This window comes from Camarhynchus parvulus, chromosome 27 (genome assembly GCF_901933205.1).
Source record: "Camarhynchus parvulus chromosome 27, STF_HiC, whole genome shotgun sequence".
NCBI classification, from domain to species: Eukaryota; Metazoa; Chordata; class Aves; order Passeriformes; family Thraupidae; genus Camarhynchus; species Camarhynchus parvulus.
Genome location: NC_044597.1, coordinates 5,188,470 through 5,210,744, shown reverse-complemented (window position 1 = coordinate 5,210,744; position 22,275 = coordinate 5,188,470). Strand labels below are relative to the sequence as shown.

Sequence of the window (22,275 nt, the reverse complement as noted above, 5' to 3'; positions counted from 1 at the left end):
AAGGGAAATATTCAGACCTGGCCGCTCTTTCTTCCTCTCTTTGGAATTTTGGGTGGGGGGAAAAAAAAGGGGGATTTAGGCGTTCCCAACAGTTTCCTCGACCCTTTTTGGGGTTAGATCTCTCTTTTCCAGAGTTTTTTAAAGGTGGTTTTTTTTTTGTGGTGTTGTTTTGGAGAGGGGGAGCAGGGCCTGGAGGGACGAGCGCGGCTCCAGGGCCTTGGCGGGTTGGGGATTTGCAGGTTTGGGGGATTTGGGGGGAAGTTACCCTGTGGGAAAGGGGATTTCTCCTTTTTCCAGTGGGAAATCGGATTTTTCCTTTTTCCAGTCCGAAACTGGAGTTGTCCCTTTTCCGGTGAGAAACTGGATTTCTCCTTTTTCCTGTTGGAAATGGAATTTCTCCTTTTTCCTGTTGGAAATGGAATTTCTCCTATTTCCGGTGGGAAAGCGAATTTCTCCTTTTCCCGGTGGGAAATTGGATTTCTCCTTTTTCGGGTGGGAAACTGGATTTCTCCTTTTTCGGGTGGGAAATTGGATTTCTCCCATTTCCAGCGGAAAAGGACAACCCTTCCTCTGAGGGCTGGGAAGGAAAGCACCGGTGGATCTGGAGAAGGACTCCAAGTGGGGGCAGCTTCCTGGTGGATCTCTCTGGGGTTCTTTGGCGGCAGAGACCCCAAAACTTGGCTGGAGGACTCTTCTCCTTCCCGGCATCCGGGAATTATCCATGACAATCCGAACGTGGCTTGGAAACGACGGATTTGGCCGCTCAAACCCCGCAGGATTCCCACAAAACCACCCCGAGCCCATTTCAGAAGCTTTTCTGTCAAAACCCAAGAGGTTCCTCCCTTCCAAAGCCACCAAAACCGCTCGGATTTTGTGCTCACACCAAACCCCAAAACCATCGGGCCGGAAAAAAACCCAACACAACCATCCCTGAAACCCAAACCGCCCTTTTTTTCCCCCCCTAAAAAACAAAAAACAACCAGCTTCCCCTCTCACAGGTGGGTGAGCTTGGGCGCCTCTTGGATTCTGCCCTGAGAAGTCGCGTGGTGCGACGAGAGCTCCGCGCAGGCGGCGTGGCTCTCGCACCGTCCGTGGGGCTGGCCCGGCGGGACCCCTCCGTAGTCCATGGCGCCGGCCTGGTGCTGCTGGCCCAGGTGGTTGAGGCCATAAAGGGCCGGGCCCGAGGCGGGCAGCGAATCCACAAAGTTCCCCCCGACGTAGGCTGGGCTGCCCTGCATGGCGCCGTAGGCCGCGCCGTTGGCCTGCAGCATGTGCGGCTCGTACTCGGCCGCCGCGCCGCCGCCGCCCCGGCGAATTTCTGCTGGCTCGGGCAACCCTTCAGGGCCGCTTGGTAGCCGGGGTTGGGCACGGCGTAGGCGTTCTGGTGCGGTTTGCCGAAGGAAGGCGGCGACGGCGCCTCGTAGGCGCCGCTCATGGGGTGCAAGGCGTTGAGGAACCCCGCCGAGGCCTGCATGGGCTGCGGGGGGCTGCCCGCCGGGGAGGGCCCTCCCGAGGAGGAGCCGCCCATGCCTTTGGATTTCTGATCCTTCTTGTACTTCATCCTGCGGTTCTGGAACCAGATCTTGATCTGGCGCTCGCTGAGGTTCAGCAGGTTGGCCATCTCCACGCGCCGCGGCCGGCACAGGTAGCGGTTGAAGTGGAATTCCTTCTCCAGCTCCACCAGCTGGGCGCTGGTGTAGGCCGTGCGCGCCCTCTTGGAGGCCGAGGAGCCCGGGGGGCTTTTCTCACCGCCGCCGCCGCCGCCGCAGGTTTCTGTCGCGCCCCCGGAATGAAATAAAAGAGAATTTACTTAGGGGCGGAAATTGAATGCGCCGCTCCTTAATAAACCCTCCCCTCGCCCCTGCGCCTCGGCCTGCGCTCCATAATCGTGTCATTTATTAAGAGTCCTGTTCTCCAAAGCTGCCCCTGCTTTATGAAAATTTGATCATGTCATGTAGGAGAGGATTCCAGCGCCCGTTATTGAGGAGGAGATTATTTCCCCGAGGATGATTTTCTGGAGAATGGCGTTTGGCAGGGCAGGGCGGCCGCGGGGCCAATTAACGCAGGGTGGGGAGGGGGCGGTTGGCGCACAGGCGTGGCACCAAGGTTTGGCTCTGCGGGAGGAAAACTCCATAAATTCTGTTAATGCGGGATGAAGAGCACGCTATGGGGTTTGTGTGAACGGATTTGTCAAAATTGCGGTGAATCCAAACTGAATTTTTGGGTTTTATCTGAGTTCTGGTAAACCTGAGCTGAATTCTTGGGTTTTATCTGAATTCAACAGAGTTCTGGTAAGTCTGAGCTGAATTTTTGGGGGTTTTTTCTGAATTCGTCTGTGAAATTTTGGTTTTTATCTGAATTTATGTGAACTGAGGTAAATCCTAGCCGAAATTTTGGTTTTTATCTGAATTGTGGCAAATCCGAGCTGAATTTTTGGTTTTTATCTGGATTTATCTGAATTGCTGTAAATCCAAAATGAATTCTTGGGTTTTATCTGAATTTATCTGAATTGTGGTAAATCCGAGCTGAATTTTTGGTTTTTATCTGAATTTATCTGAATTGTGGCAAATCCGAGCTGAATTGCGGTAAATCCAAAATGAATTTTTGATTTTTATCTGAATTTATCTAATTGTGTAAATCAAATTTTTTGTTATTTATGTTTGTGGTAATCAAGGTGAAACAATTAATTTTTGTTGCTATTTCTTGTGGCAGGGGTAAATCAAAATTAATTTTTGGTTTTTATCTGAATTTACCTGAATTTTTGTGGGGACACACGGAGAACTCGGACGTGGCACCACGCCGGCTCTCTCTGAGCGCCAGGAAGGCACCAAACAGAATTTTAGCGGCGATTTGAGCGGCTGGGAGAACGTTTTCCCCAAATTTTGCGTCCCCACAGCCAGATCAGGGTCCAGCACCCGCGGTTGTGTTTGAAATAAACCCACAAATAAATAAATATAAAAATAAATAAATAAATAAATAAACGAATAAACCAGGGGTGGGTGGGCAATGCCCGGGGCCAGGACCCTCCGGGGGTCTCACGGGGTCCTCTCCCCATCCCTGCGGAGGAGAAGGGAAATGTTCACGCCCGTCAGCTCTTCCTTCCTCCCTTTGGGTAGGAAAAGGAGAATTTGGGTCTCTCCTAAACTGATTTCTGCCGCCCTTGGACCTCTTGTTGGGATTCTGGGCTGGAAAATGGAATTTGGGTCTTCCCTAAACTGATTTCTCCAATCCTTTGCTGTTCTTAGACCTCTTGTTGGAATTCTGGGCTGAAAAAGGGAATTTGGGTCTTCCCTAAACTGATTTCTGCTGCCCTTGGACCTCTCTTTGGGATTCTGGGCAGGAAAATGGGAATTTGGGTCTTCCCTAAACTGATTTCTGCTGCCCTTGGACCTCTCTTTGGGATTCTGGGCAGGAAAATGGGAATTTGGGTCTCCCCTAAACTCATTTCTCCAATCCTTTGCTGTTCTTAGACCTCTTTTTGGAATTCTGGGCTGGAAACTGGAATTTGGGTCTTCCCTAAACTGATTTCTCAAGCCCTTTGGGATTCTTAGACCTCTCGTTGGAATTCTGGGGGGGAAAAGAGCAATTTGCGCCTTCCCAAATGATTTCTGCAACCCTTGGACCTCTCTTTGGAACTCCGGGCTGGAAAACGGGGATTTGGTCCTTCCCTAAACCGTTTCCTCCAACCCTTTGCGATTCTCAGGCCTCTTTTTGCAATTCTAGGCAGGGAAAACGGGAATTTAGACCTTCCCTAAATCGATTCCTCCAACCCTTCGCCACTCTCAGGCGTCCTTCACCAATTCTTTTGCTTTTTAGCCGTGTCCTGCCATAGCGGGCGAGGCCGGCGCGCGTCACCGGGGCCTCCCCATCTACCTGCGCCGGGCGAGCCGCTCTTCTGCTTGGAGTTCTGCCTCGACTCCTTCATCCAGGGGAAGATCTGCTTGGAGATGCTGCCGCCGGCCCCCAGACTGGATTTCCCGCCGGTGTTTTTGCCGGCCTGGCCCGCGGCGCCGTTGGCGTTGCTGTCGGCGTTGCTGTTGGCGTTGTTGCTGTTGGCGTTGGGCGACGCCGGCCGCATGCAGCTCCCGTTGAGCTCTTTATTTTTGCCATGGGACTGCAGGGAGCAGGAGGACCTCTGGAAGTCGCTCTCCAGGTGGGAAGAGGCCGGGAAAGGCGGCTGGGCGCCCTCGTAGCCGAACCCATTGGCGTAGGAGTAACCCCCGAAGAGCGTGGAGCTGTCGTAGTACGAGGCCTTCTGCATCTTTCTCGGCTACCAGGGTCTTGACACCCCTATGGCAGAACATTGGCACCCCGAGGCCACGTGACGGCCCCTCTCCAGCTGGCTGGTGGGAGCTGACCTGAAAGGTTAGGAGAAAAAACACAATAATAGTGCCAGGAATCCATCTTGGGGCCTGAAAGGCTCCTGACATGAATAGGGTCCCGCCGAACAGGGGGGGGAACAGATGCTGCCAGCAGATTTCACCCAGCCCAGGCTCGGGGAAAAAATTCGATTTTCGAGGGGGTTTTGGGGGTGGCAGGGCTTTTCTTTCCGCTGCTCGTTTCGCTCTGCGGCCTCGCGCGGGATGGCTTCGGCACATTGGTTTATCCTGGATTTATCCCCCGCGCACAAACCCCCTAAAACGCCCCTGGGGGTTGCGCCGCTCACACATTTGCGCACCCAGCTAAGCCCCAAATCAGCACAAACGTGAGAGCACAGAGCGGAGAATCGCCGGCCAAAACCGCGAGAACAACCAAAGTCCTGCTCTTCCTACCGAAATCACACACGGAGCAGCCCCAGAATCCTCCCAGCGCAGAAATTCAAAGTTTATCCCCAGGGTTGGTTTGCTTTTGAGCTGCAAACGGCAAAAATGTGTGTTTTCCCCCAGGTAACAGCAAAAATCCATGTTTTCCCCCAGGTAACTATGAAAATCCGTGTTTTATCCCCAGATAACAGCGAAAATCCATGTTTTTTCCCCAGGAACAGCGAAAATCCGTGTTTTCCCCCAGGTAACCATGAAAATCCGTGTTTATCCCCAGGTAACCATGAAAATCCGTGTTTCTCCCCAGGTAACCATGAAAATCCGTGCTTTCCCCCCAGGTAACGCTGTCCCGGCACACTTGGCTCCCTTTTTTGTTTACTCAGGAACTCCCAGCGCCTCTGGAATTCAGGGCAGAGGTTCCCAGCAGATCGGAGCAGGCAGGAATTCAAAACGCGATTTCTCCCCCTGCCCTGCTCTGGGGCTCTCTCCCTTCTCTGACAGGTTCAATTTACAAAATAAATCCTTTTTTTTTTTTTTTTTTTTTTTTTCCCGGCACGGTTTTGTGTTTGTCGTCCCAAATCCCGAGCTGGGGAGGTGCGGATGCCGAGCCCGCTGGGGTTTCATTGCTGTTGTTGTTTTATTTTATTTTGCTTTTTCCTCTCTCTTTCTCGTGGAACACAAACACTTCACGAGGCCGTTTGCTCCTCGCTTTGCACCCCTTGGATTTTCCCTCAATCCAGACTCAAAAAAGTCTAAAAATCCCCAATCCAAAGCTTAAAAATCACAAAATTAAACCTCTTTTTCCTCCCCTGTCTCTTTCTCTGAGATTTTTCTGATTTTTCTCCATCTCTTTCTTTTCTCTTTCCTTTTTCTCCCAACAGAAACTTTCTCCTCCTTTAAACAAGAGTAGAAATACCCCGGGAAAAAAAAAAAAAAAAAAGGTGAAAACGACTTGGAAATAATCGGCAGAGGGATTTTAGAAAAGGCAGAGACTCCTCTGCCTTTTTAAAGGAGCCAGCGAGCGTTTGTTTGGGGATTGATATCCATTGTATATTTAATTGTATCTCTTGTATATTCAATTTTATCTGGGCCTCTTTCATCCTGCGAAACAAAACAAAACAAACCCCGCCGAGATAAAGCCCAGCGCGATATTTTTAAGTGCCGGGGCTTTAACAGAAGCCCCAGCTCGACAATAAATAACATTTTTTTCCCCCTCCTTTTCCTGGCTGCTGTTTTTATGTCACGCCGCACCAAAGCTCCGTTTGCTTCACCCCATCCTCGCAGCGTCCACGGAGGGTCCGCTGGGCTTTTGGAAATTTATTTATTTAATTTTTTTTAATTTTTTTTTTTTTTTTACCCTGATTAAATCCTTCCCGCATTCCCAAATCCGCATCGGATCTTCCTCGGAGATGCGTTATTGTCTGCGCCGAGGGCAGATCCTCGCTGCGAGTTATTCTCCTCCTCCTCCTCCTCCTCCTCCTCCCTGGCCATGATAAATTTGTCTTATTAAAAAGTAGCCTCCGCTCCCCGAGCCGTGAATTAATTAATTAACAAACAGCAGCGCCTTTATTATGAATAGGTTCGCTGGAAATATCTGCGAGGGGGCAGAGGTGGGAATTTCTCCGAGGCCTTTCTGTCTGCTAAAGATTTACTTAAAAATCAAAACCAAAAAACCCAAAAGAATCCCGAACCAGAAGCTCGCGAGGCTCGGCCAAAGCAGCTAAAAATAACGGCGATTATTCTTTTTTCCTGGTTTGTTTTTTTTTTTTTTTTGGGTTCTTGTTGTTTTAAACGTCCATAAAATAAATTTACAACCCCCTCCGCCTCGCTCGTGGCTCCGCTTTGTACCTCATCTCTCAGCGCCTCACAAATGCCGCTCATTTATCTTCGCCCGGGACGGCCGCAATCCTAATTATTTACTCCAAGGAATTGCTTAGGAAAAGGGGAAAAAAAAAAAAAAAAAAAAAAAAAAAAAAAAAAAAAAGCCCCGGCAGAATAATAAATATTCGATGATGTCGTGCTCCAATTAAAGGCGGGCGGGAGCTGCTCCAGCTCCGAGTTTCGCTTGGGCAGCGATTCCCCAAAAACTCTTTGCCTGCAACTTTGGAGGGCGAGGATTTGGGGCCATTTAAATTAAAAAAAAAAAAAAAAAAAAAAAAATGAAGAATCGGGAGGGGGAAAGGTGAGGCAGCGGAAGGGGGTGCGGGGAGGACGAGGATGCTCCGGGATAAAATGGGAATATAGAAATAAATATAGAAATAAATATAGAAATAAATATAGAAATAAATATAGAAATAAATATAGAAATAAATATAGAAATGCAGAAATGCGGGAATCAGGCGGGGAAAGGGAGGGAAGCAGCGGAGGCCGGAGGGTTTTCCTGCTGGAGAAGCGGCCCCTCCATGTTGGAAAACCCGAATTTCGCGAGCCCCGAGCGCTCCTGGGGGAGAGCAGCGCCTGTGCCCTCCCATCCCCGTCCCGATCAATCCCAAATATCCCGAGCGTGCCCTGCAACAATGGGGCGGGAGCTGGGGGCGAGCCCGGAGCCCCGCGCCTGCAAAAAACAGCGAAGCGTCCCCCAAATTTCCCTTCCTCCCTCCGCCCGCACCCCAAAGCAACAACTCTCCCCCCCCCCCACACCCCCGGCTGGAAAAACGCGGGGAGAGGCGGGGGAAAAAAAAAATTTAAAAATTAAAAAATTGAAAAACGCGGGGAGAAGAGGGGGAAAAAAATTAAATTTAGAAAACGCGGGGAGAGGCGGAGAAAAAAATTATTAAATTTAGACAACGCGAGGAGAGGCGGAAAAAAAATAATTAAATTTAGAAAACGCGGGGAGAGGCGGAAAAAAAAATGAATTAAAAATTAAAATAAACCGCGTGGAAAGGCGGAAAAAAAATTTAAATAAATTAAAAAAAAAAAAAAAAGAGGGTGGGGATGGCGGAATTTAAAAAAAAAACAAAACCAAAAAAAATCCAGGCGGTGGGTGAGGGCTGCAAAAGAGGCTCTGCGTGGAAGGAAGCTTAAAGCTTGTGAACTCTTCTTGAACCGAGATTGGAGTCATATGGTCATAAATCATTGGGACATATACTCCGCCATTCACAAAGTGATCGCCTATTTGAGTCCGGCTTACCTTAGTCTCTGACGAGCCAAGCACAGGCAGACATAATATATTTTCACATCCAGCATCCACGCAATCAATAAGCGAGGAGTGACCCCCCCTCCCGCTGCCCCTCCCGGTACTCCCCGCTTTTTTCTGCTTTTTTCTGGTTTTTTTTTTTGGTTTTTTTTTTTTTTGGTCTTTCTCTCTCTCTCTCTCTCGGCTCCTTTCAAAACGCTACGGGAATAAACGCGCGGGCGAAAAGCGTCAAAAGGATCAAAAAATTTTAAAAAAATGGAAAAGATTCCATCCGGTTTTACGGTGGGTGGGATGGGTTGTTCAAAATATTATTTTTAAAAAAAATATTTAAAAAAAAATAAGGTAAAACAGAGGGGGGAGGGGGTTCAGCCAGGCGGTTACGGTGGCTCAAATTGTCTCGCTCGCTCTCCGTTTGTGGTGGGGGGATGAAAAATAAATAAAAAAATGATTAAAAAAAAATAAATAAATAAATCAGGACGCTTCCCAGCGTGCGGGAAAAGCCGAGGGGGGTTTGGGGATGGCCAAACGCTGGAGGTTCCACTTGGCCTCTGGTACGCGCTGCTCACTGATAACAATGGCCTCTGCTCGAGCAAAGGGGAAGAAGGGAGACGAGAAGGGAGGAAAAAAAAAAAAAAAAAAAAAAAAGGAGAAGGCCAAAAAAAAAAAAAAGGAAGAAAAGGGAGCAGAAATTCCGAAATAATTCGGAGATAATTCGGAGATAATTCAGAGATTATTAATTCAGAAATTCCGCCCCCCCCTCCTCACCAGCACCACTCGAACCCCCCCCCCCCTCCATAGAACCGCTGGGCTGGGATTAAAATTAAAATTAAAATTAAAATTAAAATTAAAATTAAAATTACAATTAAAATTAAAATTAAAATTAAAATTAAAATTAAAATTAACATTCAATTAAAATGAAAAGGATGGCGGGAAGGCTGCGAGGGGCTCGGGGGTGACGGGAGGGGGGCTCGGAGCAGGGACCCCGCCAGAAATGTGGGGTTTGCTCGGGGGGTGCTGGGAGATGGCGAATTGTGGGGCCCGGCCTGGGCAGGAGGCGGCGGCGGCGCCTTTGATCCGCGTGATGAACAATTAGGCGTCAATTTATGCAAATGAGCCTGGCCGGCAGCTCCCCCTCCCGGCCCGGCCGGGGCTCAGGGGGCGCCCCCAAATTTCCTTTTCTCGGGGCCGCCCCACAAAACAAACCCCAATTTCGGGGTTTCTGATTGTTCGGTGTTGCTACAACTCGGAGTAACCTCGGTGGAACTTTCGCCACCCCGAGGATGCTCTCCCCAATTTCCCTTCTACTCAGCCACCCCAAAAACCCAAACCCCAAATTTTTGGGGGTTTCTGGGGGTGTTTTGAGCAATTCTCACTCTTGTTAAAACTCGGAGTAACCTCAGCGGAACTTCGAGCGCCCCAGAGCCAATTTCCCTTCTCCTCAGCCACCTCAAAAACCCCAAATCCCATTTTTGGGCTTTCTGAGTGTTCGGTGTTGCTACAACTCGGAGTAACTTCGGTGGAACTTTCAGCACCCCCGAGGATGCTCCCCCCAATTTCCCTTCTCCTCAGCCACCCCAAAAACCCAAACCCCAAAATTCTGGGGGTCTCTTGGGGGTGGTTTTGAGCAATTCTCGGTGTTGCTACAACTCGGAGTAACTTCGGCGGAACTTTCAGCGCCCCAGAGCCAATCTCCCTTCTCCTCAGCCACCTCAAAAACCCCAAATCTCATTTTGGGGGTTTCTGAATATTCGGTGTTGCTACAACTTGGAGTAACTTCCGCGGAACTTTCAGCACCCCGAGGATGCTCCCCCAATTTCCCTTCTCACAGCCACCCCAAAAACCTAAACTCCAAATTTTTTGGGGTTTCTGGGGGTGTTTTGAGCGATGGTCGGTCTTGCTACAACTCAGAGTAACTTTGGTGGAACTTTGAGCACCTCAGAGCCAATCTCCCTTCTCCTCAGCCACTCAAAAACCCCAAATCCCAATTTCGGGGTTTCTGAGTGTTTGGTGTTGCTACAACTCGGAGTAACCTCGGTGGAACTTTCAGCACCCTGAGGATGCTCCCCCAATTTCCCTTCTCCTCAGCCACCCCAAAAACCCAAACCCCAAAATTCTGGGGGTCTCTTGGGGGTGGTTTTGAGCAATTCTTGGCCTTGCTACAACTCCGAGTAACTTCAGCGGAACTTTCACCACCCCCGAGGATGCTCTCCCCAATTTCCCTTCTCACAGCCACCCCAATTTTGGGGGTTTCTGGGGGTGTTTTGAGCAATGGTCGCTCTTGCTACAACTCAGAGTAACTTCGGCGGAACTTTCAGCGCCCCAGAGCCAATCTCCCTTCTCCTCAGCCACCTCAAAAACCCCAAATCTCATTTTGGGGGTTTCTGAATATTCGGTGTTGCTACAACTCGGAGTAACTTCCGCGGAACTTTCAGCACCCCGAGGATGCTCCCCCAATTTCCCTTCTCACAGCCACCCCAAAAACCTAAACTCCAAATTTTTTGGGGTTTCTGGGGGTGTTTTGAGCGATGGTCGGTCTTGCTACAACTCAGAGTAACTTTGGTGGAACTTTGAGCACCTCAGAGCCAATCTCCCTTCTCCTCAGCCACCTCAAAAACCCCAAATCCCAGTTTTGGGCTTTCTGAGTGTTTGGTGTTGCTACAACTCGGAGTAACTTCGGTGGAACTTTCAGCACCCCCGAGGATGCTCCCCCAATTTCCCTTCTCCTCAGCCACCCCAAAAACCCCAAATCCCATTTTTGGGGTTTCTGAGTGTTCGGTGTTGCTACAACTCGGAGTAACCTCGGTGGAACTTTCAGCACCCCCGAGGATGCTCTCCCCACAATTTCCCTTCTACACAGCCACCCCAAAAAACCCAAACCCCAAAATTCGGGGGGTTTCTGGGGATGTTTTGAGCAATTCTCGGTGTTGCTACAACTCGGAGTAACTTCGGCGGAACTTTCAGCGCCCCAGAGCCAATTTCCCTTCTCCTCAGCCACCTCAAAAACCCCAAATCCCATTTTTGGGGTTTCTGAATGTTCGGTGTTGCTACAACTCGGAGTAACTTCCGCGGAACTTTCAGCACCCCGAGGATGCTCCCCCAATTTCCCTTCTCACAGCCACCCCAAAACCTAAACTCCAAAATTTTTTGGGGTTTCTGGGGGGTGTTTTTGGCGATGGTCGGTCTTGCTACAACTCAGAGTAACTTTGGTGGAACTTTGAGCACCTCAGAGCCAATCTCCCTTCTCCTCAGCCACTCAAAAACCCCAAATCCCAATTTCGGGGTTTCTGAGTGTTTGGTGTTGCTACAACTCGGAGTAACTTCGGCGGAACTTTCAGCACCCCGAGGATGCTCCCCCAATTTCCCTTCTCACAGCTACCCCAAAAAACCAAACCCCAAAATTCTGGGGGTCTCTTGGGGGTGGTTTTGAGCAATTCTCGGCCTTGCTACAACTCGGAGTAACTTCAGCGCAACTTTCAGCACCCCCGAGGATGCTCTCCCCAATTTCCCTTCTCACAGCCACCCCAATTTTGGGGTTTCTGGGGGTGTTTTGAGCAATTCTCACTGTTGCTACAACTCAGAGTAACCTCGGTGGAACTTTGAGCACCTCAGAGCCAATCTCCCTTCTCCTCAGCCACCTCAAAAACCCCAAATCCCATTTTTGGGCTTTCTGAGTGTTCGGTGTTGCTACAACTCGGAGTAACTTCCGTGGAACTTTCAGCACCCTGAGGACGCTCCCCCAGTCTCCCTGTTCCTCAGGCCCTCCAAACTCCAAACCCCGATTTTGGGGTTTCGGAATTCTCACTGTTGCTACAACTCGGAATAACCTGAGCGGAACTTTCACCACCCAGAGGATGCTCCCCACAAGTTCCCTTCTCAGCCACCCCAAAAAACCCAAACCCCAACATTTTCGGGGGTTTCTAGGGGGCGGTTTTGAGCGATGCTCGGTGTTGCTACAACTCGGAGTAACTCCACAACTTCCAGCACCCCGAGGATGCTCCCCCAATTCCCCTTCTCCTCAGCCACCCCAAAACCCAAACCCCAAAATTTTTGGAGGTTTCTTGGGGGGGTTGAGCAATGCTCAGTGTTGCTAAAACTCGGAGTAACTTCCGCGGAACTTTCAGCACCCTGAGGATGCTCCCCCAATTTCCCTTCTTCTCAGCCACCCCAAAAACCAAACCCCAAAATTTTTGGGCGGTTTTTGGGGTTTTTCTTTGAGCAACTCTCAGTGTCGCTACAACTCGGAGTAACTTCAGCAGAACTCTGAGCACGCTTGGTGTTGCTACAACTCGGAGTAACTTCAGTGGAACTTTGAGCCAATTTCTTTTCTCCTCAGCCACACCAAAACCCAAACCCCAAAATTTTTGAGGTTTTTTTTTTTTTGGAGCAATTCTCTCTGTTCCTACAACTCGGAGTAACCTCAGCGGAACTCTGAGCACGCTCAGTGGCGCTACAACTCGGAGTAACCTCAGCGGAACTTTGCTCACCCTGGGAGCCCTGAGGGGCTCTGGGGGTAGCGGGGGACCATAAAGATAATTATGATTTCTGTTAATGAAGCTAATTCTGTTTGCTGTTAATGAAGCTAATTATGATTTATGTTAATGAAGCTAATTATTATCGCTGGTAGCAAGAACCCGAAATTTACCATTTTTGCCTCTCCCGGCAGCAAAACCTTGGCCAAGAAGGGATTTTAGGGAGTTTTTTAGGGATTTTAGGGATTTGATTTTTAGGGATTTTAGGGAAATTTTTGGGGGGATTTTTAAAGGGATTTTAGGGAAAATTTTAGAGATTTTTTTTTTTTAGGGATTTTAGGGCAGAATTTTAAAAAACCCCATAACCAGGAGGGGCTGGCAAGTGGGAGGAAGGCAGGGCTGAGGAATTTAGGTGTCTGCACTTTTATTTTTCTTTTTTTTTCCTTTTTCCCCCCTTTTTTCTCCCTTTTTTTTCCTCTTTGTTCCCCACCCCAATTATCTCCTTTAATTGCGGGCGCTCCCCTCTCTGCCCAAAGTGCTGACGAGGGGGAATTTTGGGAAGAAAAAGGGAAAGAGGCTCCGCAAAAAATCTCTTTGGAGCCGCCTGGGATGGTGGGGACCCATCGAGGGCTCCCGTGGCCTTTTCTTTATTTATTTTTAAAATTATTATTATTAAATTTTTTAATTTCTGTGCGCTGCGCCTGCAGGCTGAGAAGTCTGGAGAGCAAAACGAAAAGGAGAACAGAATTTTAAAAAGATTAAAAAAAAGAAGAAAAAAAGAAGAAAAAAAAAGAAGAAAAAAAAAAAAAAAAAAAAAAAAAAAAAAAAAAAAAAAAAAAAAAAAAAAAAAAAAGAAAAAAAAAAAGAGAAGAAAATAAAAGGGAAAAAAAAAAGAGAAAAATTTAAATTTTAAAAAATACAAGAAAAAAAAAGAAGGAAAAAAATTAAGAAAAAAGAAAGATGGCCAAGGGAAGATTTGGACTTTTGGGGACTCTCTCAGCCGAGGTTTTCCAGGTGATTTTTAAAGTTTTATCCCGAAAAATTCCGGGTTTTTTTGCAGCTTTGGTTGTGAAAATTCGGTTTTGTTGCAGCCTGCAGCCCCAGCTGGGCGCGGGACCCCCGCAATTGGCGTTTGACGGGGGTTTCGTTTCCACCTCCCCTCCCCTCGCATCGGAGATTTTATGAGCGGCCCCGACATCGATCTCCGGCTGCGAGACAGGTCCCGGCAAAGCGGGAAAAGGGGGAAAAGAGGGGAAAAAGAGGAAAAAGGAAAAAAGGGAAAAAAAGGGAAAAAGGGAAAAAGAGGGGAAAAGAGGGAAAAAAAAGGGAAAAAGAGGAAAAAAGGGGGAAAAAAGGGAAAGGGGAAAAGAGGGAAAAAGAGAGGGAAAAAGAAAAAAAGGGGAAAAGAGGGAAAAAGAAGGGAAAAGAGGAAAAAAGGGGAAAAAGAGGGGGAAAAGAGGGAAAAGAGGGAAAAAGGGGAAAAAGGGGGAAAAGAGGGAAAAAGAGGGAAAAAAGAGGAAAAAATGGGGGAAAAGAGGAGGAAAGAGAGAAGGAAAAATGGGGGAAAGAGGGGAAAAAGAGAGGGGAAAAAGAGAGGGGGGAAAAGAGAAAAAGAGGGAAAAAGAGGAAAAAGAAGAAAACGAGATAAAAGAGGGAGAAAAAAGGAGGAAAAAGAGAGGAAAAAAGAGGAAAAAATGGGGGAAAAGAGGGGGAAAAAATAGAAAAAGAGGAAAAGAAAAAAAGGAAGAGAGGAAAAAGAAAAAAAAAAAAAAAAAAAAAAAAAAAAAAAAGAGGAAGAAGGGGAATAAGAGGAAAACCAACCGTGGGCTGTTCACAAACTTCTCCGGAGCTGAACGCTCCCCTGGATTTCTGCATTTTTGATTTTGGGGAGAATTTCTGCGTCTCTGATTTTGGGGAGCATTTCTGCATCTCTGATTTTGGGGAGAATTTCTGCATCTCTGATTTTGGGGAGCATTTCTGCATCTCTGATTTTGGGGAGCTCCGGGACACCCAGGAGAGCGGCTCCTCCGCAGGGGGAGAAATTCGGATTTTTCCCCACCCCGAGCATTCGGGATAGCCGCTCCCAATCAGCTGCCAATGTCGCGATATGGGGGCTTCCCTCAAAGGCAAATGTCGCGATTTGGGCTTTCCCTTGTAAGGGGAATGTCGTGATATGGGGTTTCCCTCAAAGGCAAATGTCGCGATTTGGGCTTCCCTTCCTTCAAAGGCAAATGTTGCGATTTGGGGTTCCCCTAAAAGGCAAATGTCGCGATTTGGGGGTTTCCCTCCAAAGGCAAATGTCGTGATTTGGGGTTCCCCTAAAAGGCAAATGTCGTGATTTGGGGGTTTCCATCCAAAGGCAAATGTCTCAATATGGGCTTTGCCTTCTTTCCAAGGCAAATGTCGCGATATAGGGTTTCCCTCAAAGGCAAATGTCGCGATATGGGCTTTTCCCTTCCTTCCAAGGCCAATGTCGCGATTGCTTTTGGGTTTCCCTTCCCTCAAAGGCCAATGTCGCGATATGGGGTTTCCCTCCAAAGGCAAATGTCGCGATTTGGGGGTTTCCCTCCAAAGGCAAATGTCGCAATATGGGCTTTGCCTTCCTTCCAACGCAAATGTCGCAATTTGGGCTTTTCCCTCCCTTCAAAGGCCAATGTCGCGATATGGGGTTCCCCTAAAAGGCGAATGTCACAATATGGGCTTTGCCTTCTTTCCAAGGCAAATGTCGCGATATGGGCTTTTCCCTCCAAAGGCAAATCTTGCGATTTGGGGTTATCCCTCCCTTCCCTCAAGGGCGAATGTCACGATTTGGGGTTTCCCTTCCTTCAAAGGCAAATGTCGCGATTTGGGCTTTCCCTCCAAAGGCAAATATCGCAATACGCGGTTTCATTTCAAGGCTAATGTTGCGATTTGGGCTTTCCCCTCCAAGGCCAATGTCACGATTTGGGGTTTCTCTCAAAGGCGAATGTCGCGATTTGGGCTTTGCCTTCCGTCCAAGGCCAATGTCGTGATTTGGGGTTTCCCTCAAGAGCAAATGTCGCGATATGGGGGTTTCCCTTCCTTCAAAGGGAAATGTCGCAATTTGGGGTTCCCATAAAAGGCGAATGTCACGATATGGGCTTTGCCTTCCTTCCAAGGCAGATGTCGTGATTTGGGGTTTCCCTCAAGGGCAAATGTCGCGATATGGGGTTTTCGTTCCTTCCAAGGCAAATGTCACGATTTGGGGTTTCCCTCAAGGGCAAATGTCGCGATTTGGGCTCTGCCCTTCCAAGGCCAATGTCGCAATTTGGAATTTTCCCTCAAAGGCGCATGTCGCGATACGCGGTTTCATTCCAAGGCAAATGTCGCGATTTGGGGTTTCCCTCAAAGGTAAGTGTCGTGATTTGTGCTCCGCCCTTCCAAGGCAAATGTCCCGATTATTATGATGATGATGATTATTATGATGATTATTATTATTATTATTATTATTAATATTAATATTATTAATAATAATAATGATTATGATTATGATAGTGATAATAATAGTAGTAGCAGTAGTAATAGTAGTAGTGATGCTACTAGTAGTAGTAATAATAGCATAAAATATAATAAAATAAAATAAAATAAAATAAAATAAAATAATGAAATAATGAAATAATAGAAGAGGCCAGGCTGCTGAGGACGGACAGACGGACAGACGGACAGCCGGAGCTGAAGGGAAACTCACCGGGGCTCCGGGGGCGGCTGCAGCAGATCCGAGGCCGACGCGGGGAGAGGAGCGGGACTGAGGAGGGAAAGAAAAGAAAAATAAAAATAAAAATTAAAAATTAAAAATTAAAAAAGGGGAAATGGGCTCAGAACAGGGCGGGTGAGGGGACTGAGCGGCGGGGTAGCACTGGGGACACCGGGGACAAAATGGGGACAAAAGGGACAAAATGGGGACAAGGGGGATAAAATGGGGACAAAAGGGACAAAATGGGGACAAAGAGGACAAAATGGGGACAAGGGGGATAAAATGGGGACAAAAGGGACAAAATGGGGACAAAAAGGACAAAATGGGGACAACGGGGATAAAATGGGGACAAAAAGGACAAAATGGGGTACAAGGAGGGACAAAATTGGGATAAGGGGGATAAAATGGGGACAAGTGGGACAAAATGGGGACAAAAAGGACAAAATGGGGACAAGGGGGATAAAATGGGGACAAAAGGGACAAAATGGGGACAAGGAGGATAAAATGGGGACAAGGGGGATAAAATGGGGACAAGGGGATAAAATGGGGACAAGGAGGACAAAATGGGGACAAAGGGAGATAAAATGGGGACAAGCAGGATAAAATGGGGACAAGAGGGACAAAAGCCCCTCTGTGTCTTGCCCGGGGTTTCCTTCTGCTCCCTGGAACCCCCTGGGTGGGGACATCGGGGACATTGGGGACATCGGGGGACATCAGCGGGACAGCGGGGACTGCGGGGACACTGAGGAACCCCGGGAGAACACCGGGGACACCAGGGACAGCGGGGCATGTGGGGACACGTGGGACATCAGGGGAACCGGCCAGGAGGACACCAGGGACATCAAGAGGCTGGAGGACACCAAGGACACTGAGGGACACCAGGGACATCAGGGACATCGGGGACATCAGGGACATTGGGGGACACTGGGGACACTGAGGAGCACAGAGGACACTGAGGGACACTGAGGAGCCCAGGAGGACACCAGGGGATATCAAGAGACGCTGGGGGACACCAAGAAGACACTGAGGAACCCCGGGGGACACCGGGGGACACCAGGGACATCAGGGACATCGGGGGACACTGAGGAACCCCAGGGGACACTGAGGAACCCCAGGGGACACCAGGGGACATTGAGGAACCGAGGAACCCCAGGGGACATTGAGGAACCCCAGAGGACGCAAGGGGACACCAGAGGACACCAGGGGACACCAGAGGACACCAGGGGACATCAGGGGACACTGAGGAACCCCAGGGGACACCAGGGGACATTGAGGAACCCCAGGGGACATCAGGGGACACCAGAGGACACCAGGGGACATCAGGGACATTGGGGGACACTGAGGAACCCAGGGGACACCAGGGGACACTGAGGAACACCAGGGGACACCAGGGGACATCAGGGATATCGGGGGACACTGAGGAACCCCAGGGGACACCAAGGGACTCAGCAAACGCTGCCTCGTCCCCAGTTCCCCCCGCGCCGGGAGGAAAAAGAGGGAAAAAAGAGGGGAAATCGCATTTCTTGGAGCGGGAGGGAAAAAGAGAAACAAACAAACGAGAGGGAGCTGGAATAAAGAACGGGGAGGGGGGGGCTCGTTGTGCTTTGTTTTTCTGGTTGTTTTGCTTTGGTTTTTCTTCGTTTTTAATTTATTCCCTCGCAGCAGAGGCTTCCCCCGCCCCTCCCCGCGTTCTTTGGTTTGATTTGGGGTTTTTTTGGGTTTTTTTGGGTTTTTTTTTTCTCTATTAATTCTTCTCTCAGGGGCGGAGCCGCTCCCGCTCCTCCCGCATCCCGCGGGCGGGGCTCGCCCCATCTGAGATCTTTTTATTTTTTGGGGCAAAAAAGGAAGAATTTGGGGTTTTTCCATCCCGCAAACAACGAGGAGGAGGAGGGGAGAGCAACGAAGGCTCCGGGACCTCGCGAAACCGGGGCAGGGGGAGAAATCGGAATTCTTTTTGTTGTTTTTTTGGTGACAGATCGGAGTTTTTTCCTCGGCCTGACCTTTGCTGGGAGCAGCAATAATTCACCGGTTAATGATCAACCCGAGGACGCGCTCTGGAGCTGCCTCAAAAAAAACCATAAAACCCGAAAAAAACACCCCAAAAATCAAAATAAAACAAAAAAAAAACGGCCACAAAAACACCCCGAGAATGGGGGCACATGGGCACCCAGAAATCCAAGGATTTTTTTGGGATCCTGAGGATTTTGGGGCACCCAAAAATCCCAGGAGTTTTTAGAACCTCAGGACTTTGGGACGCCCAAAAATCCAGGATTTTTTTGGGGGGCTCCAGGATTTTGGGAAACGCAAAAATCCAGGATTTTTTGGGGGCTCCAGGATTTTGGGAAACTCAAAAATCCAGGATTTTTTGGGGGAGGCTTCAGGATTATTTTTTTTTGGTGGCCCCAGGAATTTTTAGGGAGCCCCAGGATTTTTTTGAGGGATTTTGGGACACCCAAAAAATCCTCTCCGGGCTCCGTGAGGGGTGAGGGGAAAATTTTAAATTTTTGGGGGGATTTTTGGGGGGGCAGGGATGGGAATCCCCACCCCCCCCTCCCCCTTCCCCATTCCCGCCCCTTTTTCCCCCAAATCATCGCTGGAATTCTGCGCCCACGTGACCCAACCACGTCAAAGTTTTGGGTTTTTGGGTTTTTTTTCCCATTTTAGCGAGAATTGGGAATCCCAAGAATTCCCAAAACCTCCCGGGAGCCGAGCAGCCAATTCCATCCCGGTTTTTTCCCTTCTCTCTTCGATTTTTCTTATTATTTCCCTTTCTAATTTTCATTTTTTCCCCTTTTTTCTCTTTGACACAAACGGGGAGAGCGGCAGCACCAACACGGCTTGGAAATCCAGAGGTTAAAAACCGGAATTTGAGATCAAAGAAAAGGAAAAATTTGGGTTTTTTCTGCGTCCCAAATCCTTGGGATGACCCCAGCACGGAGGAGACGTTTCCCGGTTTTTTCCCCGTTTTTTCCCCGTTTTTCCCCGTTTTTTCCCCATTTTTTCCCGTTTTCCCCCGTTTTTCCCCTTTTCCCCCGTTTTTTTCCCCATTTTCCCCCCTTTTTCCCCGTTTTTCCCCGTTTTTCCCCGTTTTTCCCCGTTTTTCCCCGTTTTTCCCCGTTTTCCCCGTTTTTTCACCGTTTTTATCTATTTTATAACCCCCCACCTCCTCCTCCTCCTCCAAAAAATAAAAGAAGGGAAAAAAAAAAAAAAAAAGGGGAAAAATGAAATTTCAAATCTTTTCTCCTCCCAGCTTTTCCCAGGGCCGTTTTTGTGAGGAAAAGGAGGAATTGGGTGAATTTTATTTTTCCTTCGCAGGAATCCTGCCGCCCGGATCCCGGAACGAGCTGAGTTCCCTTTTCACCTCGAAAAGATTTAAAAATCCGCAGGAAGGATCCCGAGGGAGGGAAAAGCGGCGCCGAGAAATTCGGTTTTTTCGCTCTGGGGCGGTTTCACAGCCGGGATTTCTCCACCTGAGCTGCGCGTCCCGAAACAGCCCCAAAAACCACCGCGCCCGGCTCTTTTTGTAGAATACAGCCCCAAAAACCACCGCGCCCGGCTCTTTTTGGGGTTAAAATCAGCCCCAAAAACCACCGCGCCCGGCTCTTTTTGGGGTTAAAATCAGCCCCAAAAAGCACCGCGCCCGGCTCTTTTTGGGGGTAAAATCCGCTTTTTTTTGTTATTGTTGTTCTGAGCATCCTTATCAGCACTTCAAAGGGCCCGCGGCCATCCCGGGTTAATTATTAATCGGGAGCGGGGGCACCGAAGGGGTTAAATCCCATTCCTGAGAAAATCCGGGAGAAAATTCCCAAAATATCCAATCCCGGCCACCCCCAGAAAGCCCCGGAACAACGCACGGGGATGGGGGAAAAAAATCCCAAATAAATTCAATTTTCGGTGCTCAAACCCCCAAAATAAATCTCCTCAGGGCGCTGAGCTCCCTCCTCCACACAGGAATCCCGAATAAAAATCGGATTTTTGTTTTAGGGAGAGTGGAAAAAAAACCGGCTTGGAAAGGCGGGGAAATAAATCAAAGAAATCCCCTAAAATTGTCCTGTCCCGAAAGAGCGGGAGCGGCCCCAAATCCGCGCGGTGAAAGAGCAGAAATGTCCATTAATATCAATTTACTTCAGCGCAAACTTTGCTTCTCCGCGGAGCGGGTGATTTATGACAAAATCAATTAAATCGCGGCCACTTAGGGCCTGCGGTTTCTCCTCGGGTTTCATTCGCCGGCAGATCGAGCGCTCGGTTTAAAAAAAATAAATAAAAAATTAAATAAATGAAAGAAATAAATGAAAAAATTCAAGTTTGGCTGGGAGGAGAATGGGGGGAGAATTCCGAAACTGGAGAAATTTGCAGGAAATAAAATAAGAATAATAAAAATAAAAATAATAAAAAATAATAAAATAATAAAAATAATAAAATAATAAAAATAATAAAAAATTAAAAATAAAAATAATAAAACTAATAAAACTAATACAAATACAAATACAAATACAAATAAAAATAAAAATAAAATAAAAATAAAAATAAAAATAAAAATAAAAATAAAAATAAAAATAAAAATAAAAATAAAAATAAAAATAAAAATAAAAATAATTTTAAAAAAGAAATTAAAAGGCAGAGAGGCGCTGCTGGAGCTGCTCCCAATTCCGCTTTTGTCTCTGGGAAATCCGAGCCCAAAACTTGCCCGGTTTCTCGAGGAATGAGGAATTTTTGGAGCTGGCAGCGCCTCCGGAGGGAGAGGAGCCAGAGCAGAGCAGAGAGCCCCAAAATATTGAAATTTCCACCCGAACTTTGCCGCTTTAATTCCATTTTCTGAGGGGTTTTTTCCCCCTTTTCCCCGCCGCACAAAGGATTTTTCTGTCTCCCTTTAAATCTCGCTTTCCTAGGGGAGGAGGGACGGGGATTTTTATTTTTATTTTTATTTACTTTTTTTTTCCCTGAGACAGAAATTTGGAGCAGAAATGCCCCAAAACCAAAACCCGCGCTGTTCCCACGCCCTCCCCGCCAGGTCTGGGGGCGTTTTCCGCACCCCTCCCTCCCCCAAAAAGGCTCCAAACCCAACATTTCTCAAATCGGGGCTTTTTAAACCCAAAAAAATCCGAATTTTCAGGAGCCTCAAGCCCCGAACTGGAGGAGGAGAAGCAGCGAGAGCGTCCAGATGTTTGTGGGGCACATCTGGCCCAGGAAAACGCGCTCCAGCTTGGGAAAAAATTCCCTTTTTTTTCTATTTTTTCCTCCTTTTTTTTTTTTTTTCTTTGTAATTTGAGGTTTGCTCCGAGTAAACAAAAAACTTGGTGGGGCCATAAATCACCGGGCCGAGCGTTCTGCGCTTTCACAGCCGCTTTTCCAAAGGGTTTTATGGGGGTTTTTTTGGGGTTATTTTGCATTTTTTGGGTTTTTTTTCCTTTCCAAACCACTCAGAAGCTGCGAAATCTTTAACAAATAAAGAAAAAATAAAAGAACTTTTTCAAGGGGAAAAAGCCGCGTTTGGAAAGGAGCTGGTGCCGGTTCTGGATTTATTTTTTTCGCTCCTCTTCGGCCTCGCTGTTAATTTGAGGCTCCCGCTGAAGCCTTGTCAGAGCCTTCGGAGCAATTAATTAATTACAGCTCGCGGCCCCTGGCAGCGTTTCTTCATTTATTTATTTATTCTTTTGAACTTCTTACCTGCGAGACTCCAGGGCTCCGAGGAGGAGGAGGAAAAGCCGGCTCGGGGCGCAGAGGATTCCTCACTGGAGCAGGAAAATTAAGAAGAATCTCATTTATTTCAGCCCCGCTGCATCTCGGTGGCGTCGGGATTTATTTTGTTTTTTCCCTCAAAGACGCTTTGATTTTTTTTTTTTTTGGGGTTTTTTTTTTTGGACTCGTTGGGCTCGGACGGAACGGATCGGAGGTGGAGGAAAAATTAAAAATCCGTGCAAAAAAAAAGCTGAAATTGGGACAAGGATGGGGATGGAGGGGGAGGGTTTGTTCTGCTGTGGAAAAAAAAAATAAAAACCAAAAAAAAACCCAGAAAAACGGGGGGAAAACTCCCAAAAAACCCCCCAAAAAATCCCTGCCGAGCAGCCGGGATCTGCCCGGCGAGCTGTTTCTCTTTATGAAGACTTTAAAATGTTGCAAGAGGGAGGAACAGTGAGTGACAAGCGGAGCTGCGGAGCGGGAACCAAATGGATTCCGCCGCTCCGAGCCAGTAGGAAT

At 48.2% G+C, this 22,275-nt stretch overlaps 1 protein-coding gene across 1 annotated transcript; it reads right to left on the bottom strand.

The window, feature by feature from the left end:
- Nucleotides 1–441: 441 nt before the first annotated feature.
- Nucleotides 442–21,938, bottom strand: HOXB3 (homeobox B3). The gene is given in 5 exon segments (XM_030966365.1): nucleotides 442–1,307; nucleotides 1,310–1,773; nucleotides 3,874–4,358; nucleotides 16,072–16,128; nucleotides 21,745–21,938. Coding segments are annotated over 3 exon segments (1,167 nt in total). The 5' UTR covers nucleotides 4,262–4,358; nucleotides 16,072–16,128; nucleotides 21,745–21,938; the 3' UTR covers nucleotides 442–992.
- Nucleotides 21,939–22,275: the final 337 nt, after the last annotated feature.